General features: G+C 37.5%; 1 protein-coding gene across 1 annotated transcript in view; it reads left to right on the plus strand.

Annotated features, from left to right (window-relative positions):
* Positions 1-12,693, plus strand: part of MCCC1 (methylcrotonyl-CoA carboxylase subunit 1) — a 70,502-nt gene that overhangs the window by 53,134 nt on the left and 4,675 nt on the right. The window contains exons 14-17 of the mRNA XM_079100868.1: positions 1,194-1,280; positions 5,917-5,966; positions 8,711-8,848; positions 10,129-10,236. Of these exons, the coding sequence (XP_078956994.1) occupies positions 1,194-1,280; positions 5,917-5,966; positions 8,711-8,848; positions 10,129-10,236 (383 nt within the window). The remainder of the gene's footprint in view (positions 1-1,193; positions 1,281-5,916; positions 5,967-8,710; positions 8,849-10,128; positions 10,237-12,693) is intronic.

The following is a 12,693-nucleotide window of genomic DNA, read 5'->3' on the forward strand; positions in this document are numbered from 1 at the left end:
ACTGAACACACTCCCTTGTTTGTATGCCTCTCTTGCCTGCCTTCTCTCCTCGCTGTGACTGACACCATTCTCTGCAGATGTGTTCTTTATTGTGGAGGAGAGCTCTGCACAGATCATGGATGTACCCATAAACACAATTTCATGCACTAAGCATAGCCTAACTAATCCCCTAACTTGTAGAAATGGGTCTGTTTTCAACTAAACACTACTTTCTTGACCTCTTTCTGATTCCTGTGATGTCTGTTGTTCACTATTCCTTGAGGTCTACTTTGTTATTTCTCTATCCTTATTAAAAATTTTTTTAAAAATCTAATACATTTATTCTTCTTATTAGAATTATTATATTGTATTTTCCTCTCTTTTTATAAGATTTCTTAATTTCTAGATCCATTCAAGATAGTTTTATTTTATTTATTTATTTATTTTCTGGTTCCAAGATTGAACTCAGGGTGCTTAACCACTGAGCCACATCCCCACCATTTATTTTTTATTTTGAGACAGGGTCTCACTAAGTTGCTGAGGCTGACTTTGAACTTGCAATCCTCCTACCTCAACCTCCCAAGTTGCTGGGATTACAGGAATGTGCCACCATGCTCAGGATTCAAGTTATTTATTTTGAAGGCTCAAAATGTACAACTCTGTCTTTAGATTTGTGCTCTGTTCTTTTACACTGAATGAAAAGGCACCAAAATATGCCCCATGTGAAATTACTAAGCTGAACTTAACATTTTTAGAATGGAGTGTCCTCTTGCTATCACCTTTCTTTTTAGAATTTATAACTAGTACAGATATGAGCTTCTAAATAAATGACTTCAAGACTTGGTGAAACAAAAATAGTGAGTGGTAGAGATTTTGGTGACCTAGCATGCATTTGCCCTGTCAAAAGGGAGTGGCCACTGCACAGTTTATGCCACCAGAGAATGAGAGTTTAGGTTGCAAATATTCTGATTCTCCCAGAGAAGCTTGGATTTCTTTTATCAAATTTTCTAAGATATAAATGGATATATAAATACAAATATATAAATATGTTATCACATAAATAGAAGTATCTAATTTAAGTACAGTGAAAAGAACAAAGAAAATATCTTTGAGTTGGCAGTTTAGGACCTGTGGTTTATGTTTTCTTTTGTAAGGTATAAATTAAGTAGGGTTGACATTTATAAATTTGTTGTTGAATTTTAAATTTTTTCTAGATCAATTCTCTCCATTTTCATTCAGCAGTGGAAGAAGGCTAAACATCTCATACACCAGAAACATGACTCTTAGAGATGGTAAAAAAGGTAAGTAATGTGTCATTAATAGAGAAATATGAGTCATAGAAATATGTCACATTTAACTGAAAAAGACAGTTCAGCCTGGTCAGGACGAATTACATTTTTAAAAATACCTACCCCAAACAATGAAAGGGAATATGCCAAAATTAGAATTGATTGGTTCTTGGTAGTACAATTAATGATTCCTATTTTTCTTTACACTTTTTCTATGTTTGTAAATATTCTAAAATATGTCATAAAATACACACACAGCAAAACAACTGATGAAATATACCAAAGTGTAAGCAAGGTTATCATAGAATGGTAGGATTTCCCCCCAATTCTTTGTACTTTTTTGCTTTGCAGTAAAAGTATATTATTTTTAAATAAGAAAAACAATATCCAAAACTGTGTCAGGGCGGGAGAATTGCCCATTGCTCAGGCAGTGTTTTGGATGTTTGAGGTGGAAGTGGGTTGCTAAAGAGCTATAATTTATTATGTACCTTGTCACGTGTGAGATTTTGTCTTCACAACAATTTATGGATGATGAAACTGAGGCACAGAAGGAGAAGTCACTTACACAAGGATAGTAGGTGGCAAAGCATTATTGACACCCACTCTTTCTGACATTGACTCCCATGATGTTTCTACCACTTTTCCAGTGGAATATAATTTTTATTACAAACTAATTTCAGTAGGTTCAAAGTAAGGTCTGGTTTATTTTAACTGATGTCAGAAGAGGCTGATACCTAAGCCAGAAAATAGTTAATAAATGTATGCCCAGGGTCACATACCAGCAGGATCAGAATCCTGTGATGGCTGGTGACTATATCCCTTCTTCTACAGGACAGTGTGTATGGGAAGCCAGATGGGTGCAGTCATCTGATGTCCTTGTGAGGTGTCCCTGATAGCCCCATTTTCAAAAATGTCTGAACAAGGTGGAGCCAAATCCTTTTGCCAGCTGATTGTTACACCCTCTTTTTCTGAACAGAGTTAGATCTTTTCTACTTCAAATCTAGATATTCACTCACTTAGTAACAAATTCTTCATTCACGGAAACTGATTGGGTTATGACTCTTTAGTATTTTCTTATGATGTGCATTACCTTAAATGCATTGGTGTATCTTTAGGCCATCATGAGGAAAGTTTAGAAACATCATTTACATAGTAGCATTGTGCAAATGGTTTACCTATCCATTTTATGCCAATGTGTTTCATTTTATCCCAAAAAGCAGCCCCCCAAATCTGGGAAAATCTTTCTCTAGAATCCTTTATGCTAAATGCCAGTATCAAAAGCAGTAAAATTTCAGTGACCTCTTCAACTTCAAACAGAAGAATTATGTGTGGGATTGTAATTCACTAGATTGACCAGTTGTTATTTGGCTAGAATCTTCATTTAATCACTAAGTAGTGTTTTGAATTATGCTGAATTTTTAGAATTAAAAAAAGATAGGGGGTGGGAGGAGGGGAGGAGGTATGGGGACAGGGAAGATGGTAGAATGAGACAGACATTATTATCCTATGTACATGTATGATTGCATGAACGGTGTAACTCTGCATGGTATACAACCAGAGAAATGAGAATTTGTGCTCCATTTGTGTACAATGAGTCGAAATGCATTCTGCTATCATGTATAACTAATTAGAATAATTTAAAACATTTTAAAAAAAGGTTTCATTGAAAAATAATAAATACATAATTGAAAAACTAATGTGATTACTATTCACTATATCCTTTTGGCGACATTCTACAAAAATAATCCAGGTCTGAGTGTAACACCTTTTAGAAATGTTATGGTGAGTCAGGCATAGTAGCACATGCCTGTAACCCCAGAGACTCAGGAGGCCGAAGCAGGAGGATCAAAATTTGAGGCCAGCCTCAGTAACTTAGTAAGACCCTGTCTCAAAATAAAAAATTAAATGGACTGACAATGTAGCTCAGTGTTTATACCCCTAGGTTTTATCCCCAGTACCAAAACAAAAACAAAACAACAACAAAAAAAAAAAAACAGAAAGTTATGGTGAGTCTCTGAATAATGCTAATCAGCATGACTACCGTTAAATAGGAAAATACACCAAACAGAAGCCTAAGAGCCCCAAAGCATTTAAAAATCAAAAGTAGAATCAACTTTTCATGATCTCAGTGAGAATAAGCAAGTATTTTAAATACTGTATTCAAGGCCTGAAATTTTTTCTTACTTTGTTATCGTTGGCCATGTTTTACAGAACCTTGCCCAACCCTCAATGATAATAACAGCAAAGATACATTGATTATTTGGTGTATGTTAGATACTTCATTAAACACTTTCCAAAGATCATTTCATTTGCATTTTCAGAACAGGTCAGTGAGATCAGTGCTATTAATGTCAACTTTGTAAATTACTGATCTCTCTGAGCCAAGGCCAGAGCATAGAGAGAGATAAGTAACATTCCAAAAGTGACACTAAAAGTAATTGGAGGAGCCAGCACTTGAAACCCTCACTCTAGGAACATAAGCATAGTTGCCTCTGCGCCATGCTGAATTTCCATACCATATTAGATGCACGAGGGTGTTCAAGTTTCTCTGGTGAGTGACAGAAATACGTAGGGGAGAGAGAAACAAGTTTAATGACTCTATAATGCTGTAAGAGAATTTGGAGTGTTCCTGGCAATGTCTTTATGATGATTCTACTGGCATTTGTGTCAGTTAAATGCTTTTCATATTTTATAAATTGAAAGAACATTAATCTGTTGTAATTCGAGGAATTTTCTTCTCAGAAAGTTAAAGCATGTTGACAAGATAGGGATAGAGAATTTTCATACACCCAGTATAAAGTCTTTGAAGAAACAGATACACTGATGATGTGGAGAAGAGGGGAAAAAATATCTTTGTCCCCTTTTTTCTGTCAAGAAATTCACCACAGGCCTGGAGTTGTGGCTCAGTGGTAGAGCACTTGCCTAGCACATGTGAGGCACTGGGTTTGATCCTCAGCACCACATAAAAATAAAATGAAGGTTATTGTGTTCATCTACAACTAAAAAATTAAAAAAAGAAATCACCATTTGGAAGTGTGTGTTGGGAAGATGGATGGGGTAGTGATTAACATTGCAAACTGTGGAGTTTTTGTAGTGTTTGACTTTTGTGAACACTTTCATTATTAAGCTTTTTAAAAACAACTAATGAAGAGAAAACTCACTGTTATCATAAATCAGGATGAGGGGAGAATCATAATGATGTTTTATGTGCAGAAATCCAAATATTCAAGGAAGAGAGAGTTCATCCTGCCAAGTCAGATTCTTCCCAAGAATAGAGAGCTTGTGAAGAAGCTCTGTGTGAAGAAGGCAGGCATGGGGTTTTGTTGTGGTTGGGGGCAGCAACATGGTGAAGGAGGAGCCATGAGCAAAGAGGCACATATGGGAAGTACTAATTGGCCCATTTCCCCATTTGGTTGGAGCAGAGGTCTGAGTGTGTTGAGGAAAGGTAGCAAATAAGGCTGAGAGATTGGAGCCTTCAAACCAGGCCAAGTATTTTGAATATAGCTGGGACAAACTAGGAAGCATCAGCTGGAAGGGTTGAGACAGGAAGCAGGAAGATCCTGGAGGATCTCCTCAGAGCCATCCAGACCTGAGACAGCCTGGCCTGGGTCAAGGTAGAGGAATGGGAATGGAAAGGAAGGCATGCATAATACAGATTCTCAGAGGAAAGAATTTGGTAGCTGTATGGGAACCGTTGGAGGTGGAAATCGAAGAAGGATGAGGCAAGGATGACAGGTTGTAAGTACAGGTAACAGGAAGGATGGTGGCAGTCATGAAGCTCCCAGGTCAGGAGGGGACAGTGATTTGTTGGACCCAGCATGATCATTTTAAGATGCCAGTGTAGCATCCAGCTGGCAGTGACTAATCAGAGTTCTGGAGAAGGAAGGAAAGTCAGGGCTAGAAACAGATTTAAGCTGGCAGCATGAAAACGATGGTTAAAGTAGCAGGAGGTAACAAAATGACTTTGACCTATATACTCTGCCCCATGAAACTTTCTTCTTTTTTTTTCCCCCTGGTGCTAGGGATCAAATCCTGGGCCTTGTGTATTTTAAGCATGCATGCTACCCCTGAGCTGCACACTTACACAGAACTTGATTTCCAACTCCTGGGATAGTCTTCAACCAATTCCATATTCATATAATAGCATGAATAATTTCCTAAACTTGTATAGTGTATTACTGTCTATAAAGCACTGTCTCACTTATTTAATCATTGTTAAATTCTCATACCCATTAAGTAGCTCAGAAAATAAAGGCTCAGAGATTTGGTGACTCAGTCAGGACCCCAGAGGAAATCAGATTGCAGATTTGGGTCTTAAACCAGAACTTCTGTTTATCAGTTCATTGTATTTTCTGCTATGACACTGCAGATTTTTCATTGCAGGGCAAATATGGAAAATATTCTATAACTTTAAGATATCTAAAACTGAATTTTTAAAAAAGAAAAGTTTGAAGTTCATCTTTATTGAAACCTGCCTGCCAGATGCTTTTCTAAGAAAAAGCCTTTATTTCCAGGGAATGAAAAAGATGATGATTCTTTTGTGAACAGCTGGTTATCTTAAGGTTGAAAATGAGATTTTTGGCATCTCAGTTATTGAATAAGTGAATATCTTCTAATTTTTCTTTAATTTTCCCCCTTTTCCATAAAGATGTAGCAATAGCTGTTACATATAACCATGATGGGTCATATGGCATGCAGGTAAGCTTTAATCAGGTTTTATTCTACAGTTCAGAGCTAACTCTGGCTTCTCTCCTACTGAATGGGTGTTTTTTTCACTCTCCAGTTTCTCTTGAGCCTTTGACTATTGTAGTTAGGAGAATGTTATGTGCTTTTATTTCAGTACAGTTTGGGGAAATTACCCCATATAGAGTTTCTAACTCATTATTTACTCATTTTGGCCATGGTTTCCTTAAGAATAAAAACTTGGCAAGAAGTAATAGCCTTGAATCAGACATGCAGCAAGCCCTTAAAGTTGTATATGTGTTTGCATTAAAATCAGCAGTTCTCAAGTTTTTGGTGTCAGAAACACTATACATTCTGAAAAAAATTATTAAGACACCTCCCAAAAGATCTGTTGTTTATGTTAGTTACATCTATTGGTATTTACCATTCAGAAAATATAACTGAGAAAATTGTGTTTTTTAATTATGGCAAAATACACATAACACAAAATTTACCATTTTTGTCATTTTTAAGCATACAATTCAGTGGCTTTAAAATACGTTCACATAGTTATGCAACCATCCAACTTCAAAACTTATTTTATCTTGCAAAACTGAAATTCCATAGCCATTAAACAATATTAATTCCATTCCCTTTTACTCTCAGCTCCTGAGGACAAATTCTATTGTTTTTTAGTGTTGTACCACTGCAGCTAGCTAGTAATTCTATTTTTCACGTTGAGAAAAAGCCGTACTGTTTTCTATAACAACTCTACTGTTTTGCATTCTGACCAGCAGTGCACAGGATTCCAATTTCTCCATATCCTGACTACTACTTGTTATTTTCTGTTTTGTTTTGTTATCAGGAATTGTTGTTTTTAATAACAGCCATTCTAATGGGTATGAAGTAGTATCTCATTTTGACTATAATTTGCATTTCTATAATGACTAAGAATATGGAAACGTGTGTGTGTTTGTGCGCGCACGCGTGTATGTGTGTGTGTGTGTGTGTGTGTGTGTGTAGTACTGGGATCAAACTCATTCATGCTGGGTGAGTGCTCTACCAGTGAGCTACACTCTAACCTGAGCATCTTTTTTATATGCTTATTGGCCATTTATGTATCTTTTTGGGAAAAATGTCTATTCAGGTTTTTTGCCTATTTTTTAATCCAGTTGTTTTTTTGTTACCACTGCATTATAGGCTAAACAGAAAAATTTAAAACCTACGATTATACAAGTACACATTCCATTAGCCATCAGAATGATATCATCAAATGTCCAGTAGCTTGTAGAAAATTCCACTAGGTACTCATGAGAGGATGAGGGTAAAAGGGGGAAATATCTTAGTCTTATTATGAAAATAGTTTGACTTCATGGCTCCCCAGATGGATGTTGGGAACCCCAAAGGATCTACGTAAGAACCTCCAATGTAAAGCTCACGATAGTCTTCAACTAATGTTAAGTCCATTAAGTCAAACATAGTAACACATGCCTGTAACCCCAGCAGCTCAGGAGGTTAAGGCAGGATGATGGTGAGTTGAAAGTCAGCTTCAACAACTTAGTGAGGCTAAGTAACTCAGTATGACCCTGTCTCTAAATAAAATGTTTTTAAAAGGGCTGGGGATATGGCTCAGTGGTTAAGCGCCCTGGTTCAATCCCCGGTACCCAACCTTTGAGATACACTGGTTTTCTTTCTCTGAGATCCAGAACACCATAAGACGTCTACCTACTTTGGTATATGAGAGTTGTTACTCATATTGGTGCCTCTTTTGAGGACCTCTCTTGTCCCTTGATAACTAGTAATTGTCAATTGACTCTATATCAGTTAATGAAACTAAATCTACAAATTAAGAAGGTGCTTTTGTGACTCTTTAAACAAAACTGTTTCCAATCTAACCTTTACGTCCTGAGGATTTGTCAAACATTCAAATTACCATTTTAGAAGGTTACAAAGCAGAGTAAAATGTCATATTTAACTTAGGATAGATGAGAACCAATATATAAATACTGCAGTATGACCTATTTCACCTTAGCCTACATAATATGTTTGAAAAGAATAGCCATAGGATTTCTACACTGACATCATGGGAACTGAAAGGAGAAGTACAGAGAGATTTAAGCAAATTGTCTATGCATAAGAGAATTTTTCCCTTGAGTGTATCTGTGAGAAGATATTCTTTAAGCAATTTTTCATGTTCCTTTTGTCAGCTTCCTTGAAACATTACATCTGAAATCTGTTCTTTGGCACACAGTCTCTTAGAGTGAGAAAACTGTGGTCAATCTTCAGCTAATTTGTCATCTTAAATCATAACTAAGGCTCAAGAATTGGATCTACACGTTGATGAGATGAAAGAAATACCATCTAATTATGTGGTTCTAGCTTTTTTCATTACTAACACTGGCAGAGGAAAACCAAATTTGACTTAAACTCAAGTCCTCAGAAATGAATATTAACATGTAACATACCCAAATGAATTTCAATAATTTTGCTTTATTTGATTTGTATTTTTATTGCTATTTTTTCTGTTCTTAAATGCAACTTTATTAGTGACATTGTGCTTTACGTAGTTTTTTTTTTTTTTTTCTTTCAATTATCTCACTGTTATTTCTATCTAAAGTATTTTGATTTGAAATCTTACAGGAAAAGATCCTACATGGATTTTTTAAAGTATATCTTACATGTTACCTTTTGAAACTACAAAATAAAGATTGATTCTGATTTTATTAGTTCTGTAGGATTGTTCAATTACTTCAAAAATTGTATTTTTCTGTTTTTTTCAGATTGAGGATAAAACTTTCCAAGTCCTTGGTGATCTTTATAATGAGGGAGACTATACTTACCTGAACTGTTCTGTTAATGGAGTTGCTACTAAAACTAAACTAATTATCCTGGAAAACACTATTTACCTATTTTCCATGGTAATGTCTCTTTTTATAATATCACTCTTAGGTTTGGGACAGAATTGCTTGACAAGAGGCATTTCATTGAAAGGTCAGAAAGATTCCACTTCCTTTAGCCACCATAATGATAATTTTGCCCTCAATTTCCCTCTCCATTTGTTTCTCTTTGCCCCTTTCCAACCTTCTCCAAGTGCTCTGTCTCATTCACACAGGTTCTCATTATTAGATGCATAATCATTCTCTTCCTTGAATTCTAAAATAAGACTTGCATACTCCTCGTGAGTCCCCCTGGTCAGTGGGCCATGTTCTCACAGGGCTTTGATGCCTGCGTACCTTCCCCAGCCACCATCCTTCTGACACTGGGAATTCTGGGGATCTGAGAGGAGGCAACCACTGGGAGAAGAGTCTGTTGGAAGGTGGGCGGTAGGAAGGAAGGTGGGGTTAGTGGTGGTCTCTTGCAGGTTGTGCACGGTCTTGGTTAGGAAGCTGCTGCCTGCTGAGTCCTTATCCCCCTGTCTAAGCAGAAAGAGAATGAATTACAGATATACTCTGGCCTTTTTGGAGACTCCTCACATTTGGGAGTCCTCACAGTGCTTGGTGATGAGATGACTCCAGTAGTCTATACGTGGAATCAAGGATGATCCCACTTTCCCAGGCACTTCTTTCCACGGTTGACTGTGTCATAACAATACAGTGGTAAAGACAGAACATGGAGTGGTAGAGAGCAAGAGTTCTAGAATGTGAAGCTGCTTTGTTTCAAAACCTGACCCTGTCTCTTAGCAGTTATGTGACTTTACACTGTTAAACTGGACTTCAGTTCCCCATCTAGGAATAGAACTAACAGTATCTCTCTCATAGAGTTGTTGTGATGATTAATGACATAATTTGTATACACACGCACATGCGCGCGCGCACACACACACACACACACACACACACACACATATGTCAAGTTCCTGGGATAGATTAAGCACTCAATAGTGAGAGTGCTCCTAGAAGTCACTTCCAGACAGTGGCTATTACCCACAGCTACATGCTTTAAGTCTTTAATCCCCAATGAGACATGTACACCATTATTTCTTTATAATGGGAAACCATCACCAAGAGAAAAGAAGTTCAGTGATTTGTTCATGGTCACAAAGCTAGATTAGACCCCAGTGTTCTGATTAGAACCCACAGTAAGAAATCAGTGATGACTAAGTTAACAAATAGCTTGAAAACAATCTTTACCTCAGGTTTACTAGTAAAACACTGTGATAGGATCTTGAGTCCATCTTCAGGTTGTTTTCTTTTTATAGGAAGGAAGCATCGAGATCGGCATTCCAATACCCAAATACTTGTCTTCATCGAGCTCAGAAGGAACTCAGGGAGGTACCATAGCTCCTATGACTGGAACCATTGAAAAGGTAATCACGTGGCATCCACAGGCCTTGTAAGTGCCTTCCTTGAACTTTGTCATATATATTCTTTTTCCTCTCTAAATCATGCTTATTGGAAAGCATTCATTTAAATAAACTAAGATTCAAGTTCTGTATTTCAGTCTTCAATGAAAATATCTATTTACCTAATTTATGATATGACTACTGTTTGTTTTGTTTGTTTTTGGTGCTAAAGATTAAACCCAGAGCCTTGTGCGTGCTAAACGCCTCCTTTAACTTTGAGCTACAACCCAGCCCAAGACTGCTGTTTTTGAAGGTGGGAATTTTTATCAAAGTACCAGTAATCTTGGGATGTAGCTCAGGGCCCCGAGTTCAATAAGTAAAAATGTACAAATAATCCAAATTGTGATTAAAATGGAGCATTCACCAAGCATTAGCTAAAAAGACTGTGTTTTAATGTTAAACTTAACGGCAAATAATTTTATCATGAAATGACATATTGGGCACAGGGAGGCTGAGGCAAGAGGATCACAAGTTCGAGGCCAGCCTCAGCAACTTAGTGAGACCCTGTCTCAAAATAAAAAATAAAAAATAAATAAATAAATAAATAAAAGGACTGAGGATATAGTTCAGTGGAAGAGCACCCCTAGGTTCAATCCCCCCAGTTCAAAACAATAACAACAAAAACAGGCAATAATTCTTTATAATCACCTCCCAAAGGCCCAACTCCAAATACTGTCACCTTGGGGTAGGATTTCAGCATGTGAATTTTCAGGGGACACAGATATTCAAACCAAAGCAGAGACTGATATAACTTCAAAGGGTGATAGATCAGTAGCCTCCTTTTATACACTGGAATACAGAAGAATTTTCCCAAATGCATTTAAGTCATAAAAATTCACCTGTATTTTCTTGGTACCCAAAAAAGAAAAGAACTATTTAAACAATGTGGGTGATTCCACCCACTGTCTCCTCTGAGAATATTTGCTCCCAAAGGGCTTTGAAAGGAGAGACCTGGATCTGCCTTTAGCTAGTTCAGTCTTGGTTCCCACAGGCCTCTTGCAGAGTAGCATCCCTGCAGAGGGTCAGTCTTAAAGAATTTTTTGTTGTTGTTGTTTGGTTGGTTTTTTGTTTGTGGTGGTGTTTCATTTTCATTGTCATTGTTACTTATTTTTGCAGTGCCGTGGATTAAACCTATGACCTTGTGCATGCTTGGCAAGTGCTCTACCACTAAGCTACATCCCCCACTCTAGTCTTAGTTTACAAATAGACATTTCATTTAGGTACTATGACCTGTACCTGGAGTCCCAGATACTCAGGAGGCTGAGTAGTAAGGATTGCTGGAGTCCAGGAATTTAAGTCCAACCTTGGCAACACTGTGAGACCCTACCTCAAGTAAAAAATTAATAATTAAAGATAGAGCCACGCGTGTTGGCACATGCCTGAAATCCCAGCAACTCCAGAGGCTAGGGCAGGAGGATCACAAGTTTGAAGTCATCGTCAGCAACTTAGTGAGGCCCTGCCTCAAAATAAAAATAAAAAGGGCTGGAGAGGTCACTCAGTGGTTGAGCACCCTGGTTTCAATCCCCGATACCAAAAAATAATAATAATTACAGATAGATATTTCTCCCATAACTGACCTAACCCCAGAAGTGATTTTTTGGGCAGTACTAAAGCATCACCCAGGATTGGGTGATTTGTGGGACTTTCAATTGTGCTTCTTTCTTTTCACAATTTTAGCTCTGCCCAGTGACTTTAGAACCTAACTTCACTGTGTGATGTTTCTGAAAACTCTTTGGTGACCTTAAAAAGTCAGTGAGACCATATAGGATACTTGAGTTCATTTAAACATGTAAAAGAGAAAGTGGAAATACTTTTCTTGGGTTGCTAATAAGTTGAATTCTCTCAAATGATGGTTATCTACATACTCACTTCACAGTTGCCTGAGGACTTGAAACAGCTATCCTAGACAATCCCAAAAAAATAGTCAAGACCCTCACTTACCCTCTATCCCTGTCTGTGGTAGAGACATTTACACATATTAGTCCTTTCCTATTGTTGATATGTCTTGATTGTACATTCATGAAAAAAACTAAAGGATACCAAGATACGTAAACTGTCTGATTTACGCAAGACTAGATGATTTGGGAGGTGGGGATGGGGGCTGGCAGGGCTGTCCCCTGGCAGGGGTGCCTCAATGCTGTATTAACCTGGAGATCTTCAATTTGTACCAGGACATTTGTCTTTGGCAGACGACACCACCAGATGGACACACATGTCTGCTTTGTATGTTTACATGTCAACTCTAAAGTTAATGAAGGAGCTCACACCTGTTTGGTGGCTCACACCTATAATCCCAGTGGCTCAGAAGTGAGGCAGGAGGATCACAAATTCAAAGTCAGTCTCAGCAACTTAGTGAGGCCCTAAGCAACTCTCTGAGACCCTGTCTCTAAATAAATTATTTTTAAAAGGGCTGGGGATGTA

This window comes from Sciurus vulgaris (genome assembly GCF_902686455.1).
Source record: "Sciurus vulgaris genome assembly, chromosome: 10".
Taxonomy (NCBI): Eukaryota; Metazoa; Chordata; class Mammalia; order Rodentia; family Sciuridae; genus Sciurus; species Sciurus vulgaris.